The 20,174-nt window shown below is 42.5% G+C and overlaps 1 protein-coding gene across 4 annotated transcripts in view; it reads left to right on the forward strand.

The window, feature by feature from the left end:
* LOC117242258 (one cut domain family member 2-like) overlaps positions 1–20,174 on the forward strand; it is a 77,008-nt gene that overhangs the window by 1,197 nt on the left and 55,637 nt on the right. For 2 of the 4 annotated variants that reach the window (XM_033508785.1, XM_033508783.1), the window contains exons 1-2: positions 1–1,042; positions 14,102–14,209. The exon at positions 1–1,042 is cut by the window's left edge. In XM_033508785.1, coding sequence (XP_033364676.1) covers positions 1–1,042; positions 14,102–14,209 — 1,150 coding nt within the window. The remainder of the gene's footprint in view (positions 1,043–14,101; positions 14,210–20,174) is intronic. The other 2 variants (XM_033508786.1, XM_033508784.1) reach the window with 1 other exon arrangement.

Genomic DNA, 20,174 nt, shown 5'->3' on the forward strand with positions numbered 1-20,174 from the left:
GACTCGGAGCTCCTCAGTCCGGGCAAGCTAACGCCGACGTCGGGGATAAGCGTCTCGGTCGCGAGTATGATCGACGCGACGGACTTCAGGGCGATGCAGCCGGAGCCGACCTATCAGACACTAACCTCGGTCGCGGAAAGGATGTCACCGCCTGGCTTCAGTCCGGGTTCCTCTTACGCGACCCTGACGCCGTTACAGCCGTTGCCGCCGATCTCGACGATGAGCGACAAGTTTGTATACAGTGCACACGCGGCTGGCGGCGTCACCGGTAGTTTCGCGGTCATGCAAAACAACGGCCTCGGTAACATCGGCCTCGGGATGGGTAGCTCGCCGTACGCGTACGACAAATTGCCTTCGATGAGCATGTCGCCGCCGCACAATTATCCTTCTCCGGGCGCGGGCCTCCAGCCGAGTCCTTTGTCGCCGCAGAGCGCCTACAGTCAGAGCGGATTGAACTCGCCGCACAAGTCCGCCAGTCCTCACTACGATCCGGCCTTTTTGCCGAGGTTGCAGCAGAGCCCAGCGGCGTTGAGTCCAGCTTCGCCGCCGACCGTCTCGGCGACGGCCACTTTCGCGCCTTCTCATCATTCCCCGCCCACGCATTCGGTGCCCGCTGCTTCGCCACCACCTATGCAGGCCCAGCTGCAGCAACAACAGCAACAGCAACAGCAACAGCAGCAGCAGCAGCAGCAGCAACAGCAACAGTCGATGCCGCAACAGACGATATCGCACACGCAGCACGTGCAACACACCTCGGTCGTTATGAAGACCGTTCCGCCACCCGGCAACGGGGCCGGTGAGGTCGAGGAGATCAACACGAAGGAACTCGCGCAGAGGATCAGCGCCGAATTGAAGAGGTACAGCATACCGCAAGCGATATTCGCCCAGAGGGTTCTGTGCCGTAGCCAGGGCACGCTCAGCGATCTACTGCGCAATCCGAAGCCGTGGTCGAAGCTCAAGAGCGGCCGCGAGACCTTCCGACGGATGTGGAAATGGCTACAGGAGCCAGAGTTTCAGAGAATGTCAGCCTTGCGGCTAGCAGGTTAGTCCTTCAGTCGAAATATCTCTTATGATACAGCGACACACTCCTTTTCTCGTCACCTTTATCTTTGCTAACCTCTCTAACTGGAACAGTGTCTGCAAATGTACTTATAATTATATATTATGTCTATATTCTAACCAAAAAGAAGAAACAAAATCGCGCTATCGTCTCGAGCGCGCGCGCGCGTCTAATCCGTGAACGCGGTCTAATCCCTGATTTACGGCTTTCACGCGTATATCGTTGTCGTTCCCCGCGACGCGACGGATCCAGCGTGTCGCTCGCTTCGGGAATCTTTTCGTTATGATTCCCGCCTCGAATTTTGCCTTCTTACTTGATCTTACCTTTGCCAATCGCGAATGAGAAATGCTTGCCAATCCGTTCAACAGATGAGCATACATCACCTTCTCAAACGGACTCTATAGCTCCACGTCGAATCGCGTTTTGCTCGGATATTTCCAAGCTACCCAAAACCTCTCGAAGCACTACGTCTCCGTAGAAAGCTAGCTTATACTGTTCAACAGATTCTGTTCGACTCGTGTCATAATTCTATTCTCCCTTGATCCCTAAAAAGTTCAGAAGAATCCAAGATCGAACGTCGATCGTTATTTATTCGTTATCGTTATTTTATATCGTTATTTGGAACGACGAATACGACAAAGGATAACTGTCATATACGCCGAAGGATGTCCGGGTGACAAGAGGACGTGGTGGCTTCGTGAAAATCACAGAGATCACGGACAGTCGGAGGACGGACGGATAAAGAGAGGAAGCAGGGCGGTCTCCGTGTTTTGGAGACGGCCAGACGAAATCGGACGAGCGCGTGCACGCGCGTAAGAGACGCGGGCGGAAGCGCACACGTGGCACCCACGTGGAGAGGCGTTCCCTTCCATATCATTCAGAGATAGACGCGCGGAATAACACTTTTCGAATTCAACATCCTTTGCCCCGGCACAACAGCGCGTACAGGTATTGATCGTGGTCACGCGGTGTTCGCGGCCAGGCGCAGACGCGACCTCGACGACGCCATGTTCGCCATGCCGCCGCCACGCTGTCCGCCATCCCCTCTCCCGCCTTCCGACAACCCTTGTACCATGTCCAACCGAGGAGCGTGTTATCTTCTGCTCCGTGTGATTTCGCGCCGGTGCGTGCGCCCTTCCGCCACTTCTTTCACATTTTTACTCGAACAAGTCACTCGATGACAGTATTATTTCCATCGTTTTGAGATTTTCCATTGGTCGCAAATGGTCTTCTTTCAATGTTCTTCGATATCGAGATTTCACGACGGTGCATGAGATATTTTTCTTTACAATTATTATTTCATACAAGATTTCTTCCCCTCGTTTCGGTTAGGGGTAAAATACTTGTAATTGCAATCTTGTATAGCGGCTATTGGAAATTCCGGTGGGATCTCAATAGGAGATGTTGACGCAGGGTATTGGTTTCTCGGTCTGTTTAGGTAACGAGGTTTAATGACCCGGCGAATCGTTGATTGATGATCTAAGTTTCAGCGGCTCATGGTTTTAGTTTGTACAATTCGAATAGGTTCTCTGACTTCTAATCATCTTCTTGTAGTGGTATATATGTATATATATCTATGTAGAAAGTGTCATTTTCTGATTATAGGGGAATAGGAGATGAACAGAGAATAAACGATAGTAGTAACATCTGTTCCAACATATTGACCATTGTCTATCTTCTCTTTTTAATTACAAGTCTTTTACGATAACGCGCGAAAACAAAAAGAAAAACGTCATCAACTTTCGAATCAACAGCCACGATAGCAATATTACTTATCGCTATATAATAGACGCAACGCGACGTAAACGTTAGTAATAGCTGTGCTGATATCGACTGAAATTTTCTCTATCCAACTCTAAATCTTTGACCCTATTTGCTATCAATCCCAATGACCAAAACGAGTCGCTATTTCAGACGAGAAATGACTTTTCTGATTCTAACCGTCGCGTATATAGCAAAGAAGGTCAAGACACAGAGATGGCAGGGGGTCAGAAATAAGAAAAGCAAACTCGCGTACAGGGAGGACAAACATTTCTCCCAAGCAGCGGGCTCTATTCTCACCCTCTTTCCGCCGTTCCTTTTGTACGATGGCAAAGGCGTAAAGATAATGTCGAGGAGGGGCCAGTAACTATTCTGTAGCCAGTCGAAGCGCTTCCTCCATTCTCCCTTTCGCTCCTTAAAGCCTCGCATAAGGGTCGCGGAAAGGCCAGGAGCGGGGAGCCAGAAGAAAGCGTGGAAGAAAAGGTGGCAGTAGCAAAGGGTTCGTCGACGAAACAATGCTGGGAGAAGAAGGGTTCGATCCAATGCCCTTCAGATTAGAGTCCCCGCCATTGTTTCTCACGTTTCTTTTTCGCTCCGTTTCCAAGTGTCTTGGTGTCGTCTCATTAAAAACACGTTCGAAAGTGGCGCGCGCGCGAAACACAGGCGGTCACCCCCTTGGGAATCCTCAGGATCTCAGCCATCCCCTTTTCTAGGAAGACAACCCATGGCAAATGTTATTCGATTCCTCGATCGATTCTTCTTGTCATTTTTCTTGAAGAAATTTGTGTGCGATAGAATACTATTTCTATTTGTAATCTGTACGCATCGAGGCAACGGTTTATACAACTGGGTTTTATGTAATACTGCCGTTCTAAAATAAAATATTCTAGTTTCAAGATACATATCATCTGTTTTTAGGTAAGCTTATATTATATGTATAGGTTGTTGCAAAATAATGACCAATATCTTCTGTTTCTTCAGTTTCGGAGTGGTAGATAAAGACATTTTAATCAAGGAGGGCAGAACAATAGCAGTTCATGTTCCGATAAATAAATTCAGCCGGCGGTTCATTTAATAGAACAATAACTAAATAATTTGTTTCAATAAATACACCGTGGATGCTTATGCATTTATGAGAAGCAGGTGCCAAAATATACAAAATGTGTATAATATCCAAAAAAACGTATGAAATGTTTAGAGTAAAATAATCTTTATAATATATAATAGATGAAATAAATCTCCTGTTTAGCCTCTATTTCTTTAGTTGCGTTCATAAAAATACAAAATTGTATAAATATTCGTATGTTTCTAATAAATGGAATTCCGATAAATTCAGTCACACTGTCAATTACCAGAATATTCTTCTTCCGTAAATACGAAAGTATCGTGTCAGAAAAATGTAACAAATATCAAATGCAAATGTATAAATTTATCGAGAATTATTCAGGACAGATATTTTGAAGTTTCCGTTAGTCCAAATTTTGGTCAGCTGATCGTACGACATAAATAATTGACTTCGCTTCGCACTTTCATCGACGCGTAGTTTTCTCAGAACTAGAAGCTAAAATTTCCACAAGGAAACTACGATTGTTACAAATGAAGAGGACGACTGCGATACCTAAGAACGCTTTCGTTTCGCGGCAACTCGTGCACAGCCGTTATGTATACGGCCTCGTAAATGATTCAGAGCGAGGATCGATGGGAAAGCGGTGCTAATTCCAGTCCCCGTATCTTCGGTTTGTACGCTTGCAATAATGGACGCGCGGCTGTAGTAATAGTCGTATCGATCGTGCCGCGAACTCCAAAGCAACAAACGTTTCGCATTCACCAGCTTTTTCCTTTTTCTCAATCCTACTCCAGTCGAACCTTCGACGCTGTGCCAACCGAATCTTCACGAGCGAATTCAATTTAGACTTTCGATCGGTCTAATTTCGATACGAAAATTCGGTCGGACATGGTTGTAGAACGCGGTCGTATCTTTTTTCATCCAAAGACTCCACTTTTTTCTAGCGTATCTCTCCGCGAATCCATAACGCGATGCAACGTTTAACGGGAGAAAAGGTATCGTTGACGACTCGTGCTAGCGCCAAGATCGATTGTTCTCTCGATTGTAAAAACACATTCGACGTGTTTTTTTTCTTCGTTTTACGTGCTCGATCTATTCGTAGATCGCAGAAACGTCATCGGCGACCTCATTACCGTTCGGCCTGTAACCTTGAGGCGACTTTTTCCTGAAAGAAGCAAGCCTCTAATTTAAACTTCATTAACTATGCCTGTAACACGCGTTCCAGGAGCAAACAGCATCGACGAAGATCGAAGATAATAAATCATTTGGCGGTAGACGAAACTTCTACTAGGATTCTATTTCTTCGATATTCATAAGAATATAGTAAAATATACGAAATTGCATAAACGTTCACAATCTAATGCGATTTACGTAGGTGGGTTTTAATTTTACGAACAAGTAGACGAATGAAAGGATCGCCGGAATTTATATTGGAAATTCGTTTTTATCGAAGTCGTGGCAGCTACTGATCGAAATTTATTCGATAATGACTGTCTCTGACTTGCCTCTGACTGTCATTTGCGCTTAATCGCGTTCACCGGTGTTATCGATCGTTAAAACGGGTCAGGTACATTAGTTACAGAGCCAGCGGGTCTCTCCTGTCCACGTATTTACTTTTCCCCACCCTGATGTGTCATTATCCGTCCTCGTAACTGCGTCTCTGATTTCGGTTTCCATGATCGGTGCTCTTTCAGCTCGCGTGCCAACTTTCGCCCAGGGAAAATTGCCAGATTCGTCGTCTGAGCGGTTCCCGATTTTACAATTAACTTCGCTGTTTCAAGCATCGATATGCGACGGATTTTTAATCTGTTTAGATTATTAGTCTGGGTTTTTATCTTCGCGGCTCAAAGTTTGCAGCTTCGAGGTTACATTGTCTTATTTGTTGGTATCTCTGTGATATGAATTTTTGCATATTTTTCTGACTTTAGGAACATCGAAATTTGGGTATTTGAATTGACTCAGCTAAAAGTCGGTCAAAATACTCAAGCTAAATAAATTCAGAATTTTTGTGCAACCAGTCGTCAAAGTTTCAGCGATTCAATGCCAAAAAATTTGATCGGGATAGATTAAAAAATTTGAGTTTACTTTCAAGTTTATTGTTAGATAGTCGTATGTCGATGATCATGCAGGCATGCCAGCAGATCCCAGCCGGTTCTAATCGTGGCTACGCGATGCTCGCGCGCGAAAGAAATTACAGATGCGAATGACAGCTGGCTGGAAAGGTGTCGTTCGCAGGCCCGAAACGCAAGGAATAAAGAAATGGCGGCAAGAAACGAAGAGATATCGAGAATAGGAGGGGAAGCACGAAGGGGGAGAGAGAGAGAGAGAGAGAGAGAGAGAGAGAGAGGAAACGGTCGTGTAAGTAGTAACTGCCGTAAGCAACGGGGACGAGTGACGTCACGGCCTCTCGTGGTACCCACATCATCTGTCGTCGGTGTAGAGGTGCTTCGAGAAGCGACAACGAAAAAGAAAAAAAAAAAAAGATAAAAAGGGAAAGGAAAAAATATTCAAGAGGTTTCGTCGCGATCGGCGCCTCGTTTCAAGGATGCGTACGCGCAAGGATCACTTCCTGTGAACCTCTCCTCACCCCTTCTTTCCGTCTATTCTTTCGCGTATTTCTGTTTTCGTTCGCCGTTCACGATCTGCTCCATAAAATCGAAGGTGGATCCCTCGAGTCTCTCTCGTGCTCCCTTGTGACCTCGATTCCGCTGCTCCTGATAACGCCCTCGTGGCCGTTTGCTGGCAGCTGCTCCCGTTTTGATTCTATTCGATTTGGGCTGTTGCGAGTTTGCCACCGGAGTCCTGTCGAGAGATGGTAATTTACCGGTGAAACTTCTTCGCGTGGAAGGGATGTCCCGGTGTATAGATTTTAGGTAGTATTTACTCGGAGTTACGACACTGTGTCAAAGCCTCTACGATAGCATGGAAATTCTCGTCTCTTAAACAGAGACCTAATTGTTAGTCGTTGTGATCGATCGAAGGACAGATGGGAGATGCAGAAGGAGTTCTTTAAAGTGTTCGTTTAATTCTTGCGATTGAAAAAATAGAGGGAAAAAGTGGTATCGAGAGAAGATTCATCGTTGGCGTAGTGAAAAATCTCGTGGAAGCACGTGCGTTGGTGCTCGAAACGCGTTTCCTCTCGTCACGGACAATAAAGAGCAATCGATGCGGGCTTTTACGCGACGAAGAGGACGCGCAGCGTGGTGACCGTCGCGGTTTCCGGCCCGTAGTCACAGGACAATTATTTTCAACGTGCTGGCTCCCCTGTTCCCTCGCAAGATTCCTCCTTTTCCAAGTATAGAATGTCCCCTATGCGCATGGCGACCGCTTCGTTTATTAATAACAATCGAAGACGCCGAAACCCGACTATGCTGGGATTTTTCATAAAACTCAACACTCTCCAGTATAGAAAATATAATGTAATTTTTAAGTATATACATTTGAAGTATAATTCGAAGCACGTTGCACGCTGGTCACGTGGTCACGGTGAGACTTTTTATAGTTGAAAGTTTCAGAAGGAAAACAATCCTTGTTCGCGTTTCTCTTTGTCTAAAAAAGCGAAAGAATACTGTGATATCTTTAATCTCGCTGTGTCTTTTAGCCATTTCCGACATGATCGAAAGATTGGAAAATGACGTAATAATTCAATCTCTAATTCACATAATCTAGTCCAAATTGGCATCGTTATTCGTTAACTTTGTCTGACCGAATTTATTTGATTTTCAAACGACTCTAGCCCGTGATAATATCGTTGGGATGAACATAGAGTTTGAACGAACACAGGAGGAAGATGGGAACGGGTTCCAGGTAGTCGTGATCGCAGCACGCGCCGAAACACGACACTGATCGCTCAAAGAGGCCATACATGCGCTCGCATGTGCGATTCGTACGTGATGCTGACGCATGGCCAGTGAATTCCGAGCGTCTTGAATTGCCTATAGGCCATCGTTTCCGTGGCACATCCTGCCTGGCTTCGCGCGAACTCTATCCATTTTCCATTTTCTATCAGTAAAATTCAGGGCAGATGTCTGTTTCGCAAAAATTTAAGTATTTTAACACGATGTTTTCGAAATGTTCCATGCGAAAGAATATCGTTCATTCGCTAGGTATGTGACACGACCGAGAAAAATAAATTTCATGGGAAATCTGTCTAGAATAAAATTTTTGAAATGAAAAATTATTAACATCAGGAACCCAGATATTTTATCTCATTGCAAATTCCGCTGGTGATTATTTTAGCTTTCTTATTTATATCTGCTTTTTAGTTAAATTATTTTCATTAGTTTCATTAACTATTTCTCATTGAAGCACCGAATGTACTCCGCAAATGAATCACCTATTCGGTCGTGTTATACATAATTTTTAACAATTGTACCGAGTATGATATTTTTCGAATCTTGAGAGTTTCTTAGGCGTTAAAACAGCTCCCTTATATAAACATTACAATTTCATTATGTAATTACGACATTTCCATCTTAGTAAACGTCTCATTTATAGACTTAATGTTTGAAGATTTCTAGAACGAACAATTTCAAAAGTGTATCACCTTCGTAGAAAACCGACGATATTACCTTCAATTCTCTGTTTAACTCCGCACGAAGGATTATCCCGTTACACCATGAATTTTACCTCGATCTATATATCTGTCAAAGCGATCCTTTTAAACAAAAGGTCAGAGGTATTCTTTCACAAGGCTCGAAGCTTCGATTTCTTCTCTGAAAACCTCTGTTTTTAACAATAGATATAATATCCAAAGATCGGAAACGTAGTAATAATTTACTCTACTTTCGTTAATCAAAATTTGACCTTTTACAAAAAAAAAAAAAAAAAAAGAAACTCTAACCTCTTTGACAGTTCGTATATAGCTCAGAGAGTATTTTTTTTATCCATTTTACATTTCAAAACTATCGATCGGTGATTCTGCAATTCGAAGAAGCAACGTTATACATACATATAACATCGCGAGCACGAGGGCAGTGACGATTCAAAAGCGGCACGAAATCGATCGATGGAAACTGCCTAGACTACCGAGGGCATTAAACATCGATCCCCCTGGGAAAATCGATTTTTTCCAGAGCCGACAGTGCACGCGCCAGAATCGCGTCCCGGTCGAGCAAGTTTGTTTTCGGATAGCCGTCGACCGAAAGAAAAGGCTATTCGGTAAATAAGCGGTGAATGGCCGCCACAAGGGGAACCAAGGTGCAGATGTCACGTTTGGAACACCTTTTCTGGAACAGCTGTTACGTCGATCTACGGCCTAGGAAAATCCTGACCTTCCACCTCTCGTTTCGCTTTTTATGATCCTAGCCGATTATTAAATCTAAGAATTCAATACTGAAAGAGGAGCTGCTTATAAACGTCGAATTCTCGGACATGTAGTTTGCCAGCTCGTACTTTGACTACTTGATAGCTGGCAAAAACTGTAATTGCCTGTTTCGTCGGTTGATTGAATCTCTGAATCGTGCAGCAGGTTTTGTTTCGATCAGGGAATTCCTATGATTCTTCTGGTTTCGATTAGGGAATGTGATTTTCATTGTAATTGTGGTATAACGAAGGTTAGATGTGCTTATGGCTTTTGTTGCAGTTCATGGCGCAGTGAAAAGACTTAAATTATCTGATTTCCATCAGACAGTTTTAGTGGTTCTCGCAGTAATTGCGTTAAATGCTCTTTCGAATTTTGTCGCAATTTCCGATGAAATGAAAAAATTTCAATTTTGCCACGAATGTTTAAGATCTCTCTGATTATTTTCTGTAAATAGTGTTGCGATGAGAGCGGAAGGCACATAACAACATATAGACGGATAAAAAGACGAAATAGATTTGTCGACTTAGTTAGGTAGTAAATTATCGTAAGAGTATCAAAGAATCGAACATGTCCGATCATAGTCAAAGTAACTCTCTAAATACCGACGAGGAAGAGCGGCGGTGTATTTGTTCCTGCTATGAACGTTGATTTTCACATCGCGTTCTCGCGAAGGCATTGTCGCGGTCGCTGGAAGCGCGGCTCGAATTAAACTTCACTCAGGTCGTTGATAAACGAAAGGCGACACTGGTATGTTTTACGATAAGCCCGATCTCCTCGAACGACACGGCTCGGTAAACGTTAACAGGAATTCTTTCGCGTCGAACCAAGAAAAAAAGAGTGCCATCGACTCCCGGTGATCGTCGCGAGTCACGACTCTCGTTCCGATGTTTCAGAAGCGACTCGCCTTGATCTAGAACGAAAAACGTCGAATCTTCCCCGTTGTTTACGAGAGTTCTTTCGAATTTTCCTTCCGCGATAACTTTGAGCAATTCGCCTGACTTTTCGAAATGTTATCCTCGTATCATCTTTCTTCGAATTCGTAGAAAGATTTTAAGCTTCGAAAGTTCTTTCACACATGGAAAGTAACAAATTCCGACAATTACGAAATATCGTTCACCCCGTAGGATCTTCGATAATTTACATATGTACCTTCTACTCTAATAAAAATTTCAAAGATTTCTTCAACCTTCTGAAACTTTCAAAGGGACTCCATATATCCTGATTAAAGTTACCTAAAACGAAAATCTTCGACGTATCAACAAAAGAACAAATAAAAGAAGAGAAAGGAATAAAAAACCTTAAAGTATCATCGAACCTGTTCAAAGAAGCTCGCTAACGAAGTCGATTTCGCGACGAACATCATCGAATCTCCTGTCAAGGGTTGGCCATAGGAAAAAGAGAAAAAAAGGAGAAATATTTCCGGAAAGTTTCGTGATGAATTCTCCCTGAAACTGCCTTCCGCAAGCTGACTCATCCTCCACGTCATGCATGCGGTATATGCCTATGTACACCACACGGAACACGTATTACACAAAGTCTCTTTCTCTCTCTTCATCGCATTTGCAACAGACACACACACACACACCACACACACACACACACAAACCGAAAGAGAGAGAGAGAGAGAGAGAGAGAGAGAAAACTAACACACACGTACGCAGCCACGAGGTTGTAGCGACCCTCCTTCCTCTCTCTTTCTTTCTTTCTCTCTTTCTCTCTGTCTCTCGCTTTCTACCCTCTTTTCCAGCACGTAGACGTAGCGTAACGGGGTTCTCAGTGGGAACCGGCTTACTGTTACGAGGCATACATGTCAGTCTGCTACTGTTACGTACGTGACTCGCGTATGTACAGGCTGGTACCACCAACGTGGAAGGGGGATGATTCTTCGCGAAGGGGCAGAAGGGAAGAAGGAGAGAGAAAGAGGGGTAACAAAGAGAAGAGAAAGAGGAAAGGAAAGCTCGCGTCGGCCCTCAACTCTTTTTGCGGCACCGGCTCGTTCCCGTTCCGTTTCGTGTTAACACTCGCGCGCACGGTTAATGATTAGTTCGCGCCGCGTTTCGCCGGATCTACCAGCCGCTGATGGCTGTTATTCAACGTCGAGATCGGGACTCGAACTTGTCAGTCGTAACCCTCTCCACCCCTAGGCGACTCTCATCGTATTCAGGTTTTCTTCGATCGAGTTCGAGTGCCTCGATGGAAATTGTTTATTGCGACATCGAAACGACAATTTCAAGTGGATTTCGTGATCGAACATTGGATTCTAGGGGTGAGTTTAGGACAGTCGCGTTTCTCAAGGGCCGTAGTTCGTTGTTTCGCACCGATTAGCCGGCTCGTTCCTTAATAAACGATTTCTATAATTATAATAACGTTTCTGTAATAATATTTCTGATTAGAATTTGTGTGTTCTTCGAGACGTCAATCTCAATCGTCACGAAACTAGTTTTATTGCTTTTGACTTCGTCTCGTTTCCTTTGGTTGTTATTCTATTTAACTTTGATAGTTATCGATGAACTCAAAAAAAAGGCGAGATGTTCCTTCATTCCGAGTTTCCAGCGCGAACCAGACTTGGGAACAATTTACAACTTTGTATAATCATTTCATCGTATATCCGGATGATTATTCGATGCTGGTTGGTGAAATTGTTCAGGACGTTCGTTGAAGACACAGCGGGGGATGATCGAGTGTCTTTCAATTTCGTCTGAAACGATGAAACTTACGAGGGGTGACTTGAGAACGCACTTCTTGAAGCGGTTTAAATACTTCGTTTAGAAACTTATCCTTCGAATTTCGTTTGGTTGGGTCCAAGTATCCTTGTCATCGATTACCATACTACTAAAGATATTACCTGGTACGAGAAGAAACATCCCTTGGAGAAATATCTTCAACTTCCGCAACATGACAAACCCTTGTAAACAGGAGATTTATAGTGGAATTTCACCAATAGAGTCGTATATAACGCAATTAAAAGCATTACTGACTGGTGTTTTAGAAAAGTTTTACATCTAGATTAAATTTTATGTTCAATGTTCAGCGTAGTCTCTTTTTCTTTCCATAGAATCTTGGTCATTTCTGTATAGTTGCCAAAAGCATCAGGAAATTGTAAAAAGATTTAAAAATGCAATTTACTTTCTTCGAGATGATCACTCGCCTTTTCTCCTTACATCCCGTAAAATAAACCAACGAGAATCACTCGTGAATGCCCCCCACCCCCCGTCATCGTTCGAAGATCGGAAGTCTACACGGAAGATCGCAGCGAGCTGGTCTCAGAAGAATCTGCAAAGCTAAAAAGAAAAGACAAAAAGAGAAAGGAAAAAGAAGGAAAAGACGAATTGTAAAGAAACACGCCTGATCTCGAGGCGTCAAGCGTGAAATCGATATCTCGTGGGGTTCATCGAGTCCCAAACAGCCGGAACACGTTTTTCCGAATACCTGTTCGTCTCGAGCCAGCCAAACAGATAGACAAAGACACGCACCACGAATCGATCTACGTTTCGCGATATCGGCAATTGCAATGGTTTCGTTCCGCGTTTCTTTCGCCGACTTTTCCTTTCAGTTTGCCCGCGAACACCTTCCTTCTCTTTCCCTTCGATCGCTCCCTCCGCTTCCGGTATCTTCGATGGAAATTCGTTTTCTACCCTTTGCTACCTTCTCCTTCTGGTTTTTTCTGTTCATTTCTCTTACCACTCTATTCTGTTCTGTTGCTTCTATTTCTTTTTTTTTTTCAGTTTTACAGTGAACTGTTTTTTGGAAAGTATAATGTCAACCGGATGGTGTCTTCGAAGTTGAGGTCGGCTACGAATCGCGATAAAGAGATGATATTTTATCGCGAGGGGGATGACAAGTTAGTCAATCGATCTTTGGTATTGATAGAATCTCTAGAAGTTTTCAAGTAACGAATAGGGCACGCGTGGAGATGGAAGAATCTTTTGCATAACGACGAGCAAATGTAAAATATTTTTAGATCAATATTTTGCAACGATGAGCGTAGAACATGTTTGATTTTCTAATTATAAGCCACCTTTTCGATAATGAAATAAGGATCGTGCTTCGAAGACGCCCTCGATCGGCCAACCTTTAGTTTGTATCGATAAGTTACCGAGTACCTCTTAAGCGAACGCGTGACATACCCCTGCTTTGTGTTTTATGATTTCTTTCTCGGCACGTTTTGTCTCTTTTCCCGATTTTCTTCAGTTTGTTCGAACAAGGAAACGGAGAACGAAGTCACGTACTACGGGAGAAAGAACGATCGGAGAAGAGAGAGAGAATCGAAACGGTCGCGACGCACCGCTCTCGATGATTTTCGTCGTCTCACCCTTCCTTTAACTGCACCTCGGCGCGAAATAAATATCTGAATCGTTTCCTGGCGTCTCATTAGTTCTGCAATCTTTTCGTTCCTTTCTTTGCTGAAGATTCGCGTCGTAAATTTGGTTCTTAAGCTTATTTAGAAAAGAACACTTAGAGAATTGGAAATTCCAAGTGTAATTTTGGAAATGTAAATACTTGGAATTTCTGAAAGTTGAAAAGCTCGAAAATTCGAGAAGTTGGAACTTTGAAAATCGCATATGAAAATACTTGGGAATACGAAAATTTCGAAACTCGAAAATTCCAGCGTTAGATTTCCAACATTTGAAAATTTGAAACTTTGAATGTTCAAAAATTTGAAATTTCGAGCGTTCGATAATTTGAAAATTCGAGAAAATTTCAGTCGATCTTTAACTTTAATGCAAAGAAATTCAACTTTTACGCATGAAACGAAAGGCAAGGGAGGCGTCGAAAATCAAAGCGCGGGTGTGAGCGAGACGCGAAAGAAATTATAAGGCGAGGGTATACCGCGCTATGACGGAACGTCACCAACGCAAACTGATTTGAAGTTTAAACGCAAGGTGTGTGTCTATCGGTTTGGTTTTAGCCCTGAGCAACTGCTCTGAAAGCGGAGGCGAGCCGGAAGCCATGCTGGATATCCACCACCCAGGAACCGGTCTCGAGTCTCATCACCAACAGTTTCACAACTCATATGGTAATATCAAAATACATCACTTTAATATTTTACTTAAATTACACATCTTCCATCGTCAAATAGATAGACAGATAAATAAAAATACAACTATGTAGATTATCCCAAAGAAACCTTCCCTCTTCGTCGAGGGTTCGATCTTTATATCGCAACGGAATTTTCCCTTCACCGCCAATCAGCTGATGATGAAAGTAGAAATATGTTTTATTTAAATAATTGGAAGAGAACGTAGGAATCATTTGTAATGTTTTTATTATAGCGCCTTAGAAGCTGCAAATGTCGTAAAGAATAGATTATTGGTCGAAATCGCGAGAATTTTACTCTGATGTCCAATCACCTCTGAAACTTGGCGATTATTCGCAAAATCTTGTCCTCCTAAATATTTTTAATAAATCTAAAAGCTAGATAAACGATTACATCCTTAGCGTAGCCATTTTAAAGCCCCTTTAGACTTATCATTCAGCCATCTTAATAGTAGATTCTCGCGAATGCTTGATCCAGCGTTTTATCGGCTATTGATATCTTACGTCTCGTCGCGTCGCGTGAAATCGTGGGTGAAAGCTTTTGGGGAACCAAGGCATATCGTTCTCATCCTTTTCTTTTTATTTTTATTGCCTTTCCTTTTTTACTCGACATATGTATCATTCATACAGATTTTTCGGTCTAATCGATATTTCAAACGATCCTTGTCGCGTATAATCTCAGGCTAACCATTTAATAATTCCGTAGCTGATAAATTGGGTCGTGAATTTTCGTTCTCTGAAAAACAGGCTAAGAATCAAACGAATGCTGTCCCGTTAGAAATTAACCAGTGTTATTTGGGTTTAGAACGAGCTGTCTGTTCGCTTTCGAATATTAATTAAGGATACATAGATTTCTATATTCTAAATTTTATAATACATCTAACATTATTCATTTTTTCAATGAACCTATTATTCCTTGTAATTCGTTTTAGCTATTGAAAACGTTAAAACTTTCATTTCATTGTATCTCACAATAAATATAAATGTTCCAAAAATTGTACAGGGTTTAGTATTCCGATAGTCTGTGCATGATAAAGGTGAAAATACATACAGATACAACCGTCCAAAAATGTTAGGATGGTCATTGTTTCGGTTTCTAAATTGGAAAAAATTAAATATATAATAAAGATATAAAGATATGGGTATTTGCACGATAAAGAAAGTATATATACGCTTCTATTATATTAATGTTTTTATTAAAACATGCGTACAATTAAAAATTCGCAACGTACACGAGATGTCAAGGTACTACAGAAGGTTGTACAGAAAAGGAGAACATTAAGATAAAGAGAAAAGCAAACTTCTAATTTCGAAAATATTTAAAATGACGGATGAATGATATATAGCTTTCTTTTTTTTTTTTTTAAAGGAAAGGGCGTTATTTCATTTCCCTTATGAAATTATTTGTATCATTCACATTTTTATCATTATGGATGGAATCACTGTCAAAAATTACCGGAGTAACACGTCTTCGTCTCGTGGATCTAATAACGAGTTCGCTATAGCAAAAAATTGCACTTTTAACGTTCAAAATTTCCATAAATTTGCGACGAAAATTATATGATCGGCGAAAGGAAAGAAAGAAATCGAGATTATATTCCGTAGATTGAAATATGCGCCAAAAATTCAAATTCGGAGAGGGGAGCACGCGATTTCAAGCGACAGAAGGAAAATCCGCGTTATCTGGCACAATTGAATTAATTAATCGGCCCCCGTTTTCTATCGATCTAGTCGTCATCGAGGCGTTGTGAATAATGCGAAGCTCCGTTGGGCGTGCAGTATTTTGATCCCGCGAATCGCTCGAGTTCTTCGGATCCTCCCTGAAAATATCGCAATCGATCATGCCCGTTGAAAATTCTGACTGGTAGCCGCCATCGATCGATCTTCGATCAATCCTCTGCCTATTAACTACGACCTACCAACTTACGAAAAATTCCACCAAAGAGAATTCGACATACATTTTTACATTTACTGTTAACAAATTTAACTTTGCTGTCATCCTCGAATTTTTAAATGTCGATTGCATTCTCGTTTTGACAAGGGAAAAGATTTCAAGGAAATTTGAATATTTAAACAATTTTTTTAGCATATAATTGAAACGAGGAATAAGCTAACGAAAGTTTCTAAACGTACAACTAGGTTAAAAGTCATTCAAAACGCACAGCAAGATTAACCCTCTATAGCACTATTTAATTTACAATGTACGTGCCTCCATCGACCTTCATTTTTAAAATTTTATTTTATTTGTCCTTTATTTAATTAAAATCCGTTTGATTTATATGTTATTTACCGTTTCAATCAAAGTGAGAGCCTAAGATCTATCGCGATCTTTATCTTTACAAGTGAGCAAAATTCCAGTTGTAGGGGGTTATAAATCTCAATATACGAATATTATCATCGTCATTACCATCGCCATGGATTTAAATACTAATAATAAATCCATCTATATGATTCTCCACCTCCGCGTTTTGCAATTTAATCACCGATTCATCGTCTATGCCGTCATTTACTCCACTCAAAATCCAAATTCAGCTCCGTGCAACGACCGGCAACTAAAGAAATCTGGCAAAAAAAGAGCATCGTTCCCCGACGACCAATTCGAACTTTCATTTTTCCTCTGTCGTTGTAATACAGAACGATGCCAAAGAAAAGCACAGAAAAGGGCGACTCGGGGATGGGTAGAATAAAATCAGACTACCGGATACGGGCTCAAAAATCCAGCCTTCTCGTCGCAATTCGCGGAAGGAACGAGTCGGAGCTCGCTTCGATTCGGCTTGTAAGAAAGAGCCGAACGAATGAGAAAGTCTAACGTGCTCTTCTACCCTGCCGAAGTTTAATTAGGTGCGCCTGCTGCCTCTGTGTGCTTTTGTGTGTGTGTGTGTGTGTGTGTGTGTATTGCACGCGAGCCGATACACCACGGATTGCCAGTCTGTATCGAGGGAAATGGACGCTCGACCGGTGCGGTGGATACGCCGTCGGAAGAGGGTAGCCGGCTTAAAAGGACGGCTGCTGGGGGTGGCTCTCTCTGGCACACGTACGCACTGGTACACGTACATTACCGCGAAAAAGTTACTCCGATGACACACAAGCTTCGTTTCGTCTCGAGCTCGACGAATCAGCAGAGATAGATTTGAAGTTTGTGTTTTTAACACTATAGCTAACAGAGTGACCAAACTGATCAGTTGATAATTGAAATTTGATAGATTTAGAAAGCTACATTTGGAGGGATTTGAATGATTTTTGAATAAATGTTTGTTTTCTTCCTTGAACTACGTACACTTTTAGTTTGACATCATTTTTCAAAAGCATCTGAACATTCGCTTATTGTAGACGAGATATATTTTAATTACGAGATTAGGGGTAAATCGAACTGCGATCTGTGCACATTTTGATAATGACACATTTCATACAAATGCATAAACGTCCTTAATCCAATTATTAATTAATAAATTATTATGAAAGTGAGCTAATTTCACTACATGCTAACATATCACTCTTTCCAAACCACCTCCAAATCTTACCCGCTGAACAAGCCTCGCCCGTTTGCTTCGCATCCGATAACCTTTCCTCCGTCGTATACGACCACCATAATCATCGTCGTCTCCCTATACGCGAACTTTTGGCCGGCAATGTACCAGCGCGCGTTCGAGTGGCTAGATTCAAATGGACTGGTGCACACGTGTGCATCGAGGATGTACGTGGGCGATGGGGTGGTCCGGAGGCGGAGGATCACAGAAATGGACCGTTGCCTCGAGCACGAGTCGCTGCTATGTCACGAGGAGGCGGAAGAGGAGGAGGAGGTGGGAGGCGGAAGAGGAGGAGGGGTGGGAGGCGGCAGCGGGGACGGAAGGGCTCGACTTTTGTACACGTCAGATTGAAATTTAGCGTAGGATTTGAATGAGGCGGCCGAAGAGTAGCGAGATTACCTTCCTCGTCCCGCTGCTTCGACGTGCCTCCTCGACGTTTTTCGTCCGACTTAGCCGTCGTTTCGACGCCGATCGATCCCTTGCCTTATACCACTCTCCCGATTCTCTATTTTCTCCATTTTCCCCTTTTTTTTACAGCTTCTATCCGCGGCTGTCGTATTTTTTTTATTTATCTTGGTGGAACGTTGGATTAGAGACAAGTCGTCATTGGGAGTTGGAGATTCGTTTCCTTTATTCGTCACCTTGTTGTTTCAGAGAATGGTGGAATTTCGTGAAACACAGGATATTTTGGTCAGGTTGGAGGTGGAAAGTTTCTTTTCCAACCAGTTTGTTAGGTGTTTTGTAGGGATAATTGGAGATATTTTACTTGGAAATAGAATATCCCATGTAAAAAAGATTAAGTCTGAATGGTTAGTTATTATGTTAAGTGCCACGTTATTTTAATGATTTCCACTTGTTAACCTTTTATTTATGATAAATATGACGATGCGCAAGATCCACGAAAGATACATGCAACGTTAGGCATATTATCCAAGTATCTGATATAAAATTCCAGTGTTTAACAGGCCGAAAAATCTCCGCGAGTTCATCGAACTGTTCACTGTATCTTGGAAAATCGCGCCTCGTGCGTTCCTCCTTTATTTACCAATCTCGTCAGACTCGACAGAAATTCGGTCAAATTTTTCCACTTCCACGACAGTCGCACAGAAATACTGTCAGCCGATCGTCAAGCCTTCCAATCGTAAGGTACCGATAAATCATATCGGTAGCGCTCCTTGAAAATATTCGCTCTGACTAATAATTAGTTGATTGCTAATGAAGTTAATTGCTATCGCACGCGGTTGCTACCCAATCCGAGCTCGCTACGAGATATCGTCGGGCATCGTTGACTAGTGTCAAATGCACGCCGCGAGCAACAATATCGTGCGCTGCTCACCATGCGACCGCGAAAATTCCAATGCCTTCCGCCCCTTTGTACCCTTTTTGCCGGTATGGCGATGCGAATACACGCGGAACAAATTTTTGGCATTTAGATAAACGGTCGTACGTTGAAATTCTTGTCTTCTCTCAACTGATTCGGCATTTTTCGATCGTTGAGGAGGAGTTAGTCTGAAGATGACAGTCTGCGCTCGAAGACGAGGACGCGATGTACATAAAGTATTTAAACATACATAAAAGATTGGTAATATTCTAACGTTAAAGTTCACCTTGCTTCTCTTCGTCTAAATGAAAAGATTCGTGAGAATGCACTATCCAAGAGGATGAACGCTCTCTAAGCGGCGCGACCGAAGATTTCGAGAGTTTCCTAAACTTTCCACGAAATTTCATCGGTGTCGCGACTCTTTTAAACTGCGCCAATTAACGCGGTGTGTTTCGAGGCAAAGTTTCGTCGCCCGTGAGAGGAGAGAAGGGGTGGAAGTAAAGAGTTTAAGCGGCCCTTAATTCGCGGGGTCGATTGTACGAAGGACGACGTGGGAATCAGGACGGATGTCTGGCGAAAAGTTTCGGCGGAGGGACACTTGTCTAATCAGATCAATTTTTCGATAATGAAGCGTTGTTCCCTTTTGTATCCGCCGGGGTGGACACTCCACGTGGGGTGGCGGATCGGAAATCGAGGTGGAACGCCTCGTCTCTGTTTTAAAATGTGTCTTGAAAGTCGTTAATGCCTTTAGAGCCTCTTCGTGTTTCCTAGATATCCGATGACCGATAGGGATGGGGGTTCTGACTAAGGGTAGCTCCGAGGATACGGAGTAGACGGAATTCCCTTTTGTCTTCTTCGTTTTCTAATTTTTACTAAATGCTGTAGAAACAGTTCTTTCATTTACCTTCACAAATGAACGAAGACATATACTATATCTATTTTCATGTAATCTCTCTTTGAAACTCGGTTGTAATTAGAGAGAGCGCAGTTTACACATTTTTATTAAACGCTTTATATCTCCTAAATATTAGGTTACAGCATATGAAGTGTTTGCTGTATCGATCTTTTATATCTCCTTTTCTATTAATATTTTCTTT

This window comes from Bombus vosnesenskii, unplaced genomic scaffold (assembly GCF_011952255.1).
Source record: "Bombus vosnesenskii isolate JDL3184/JDL3185 unplaced genomic scaffold, Bvos_JDL3184-5_v1.1 scf7180000016272, whole genome shotgun sequence".
Lineage (NCBI taxonomy): Eukaryota > Metazoa > Arthropoda > Insecta > Hymenoptera > Apidae > Bombus > Bombus vosnesenskii.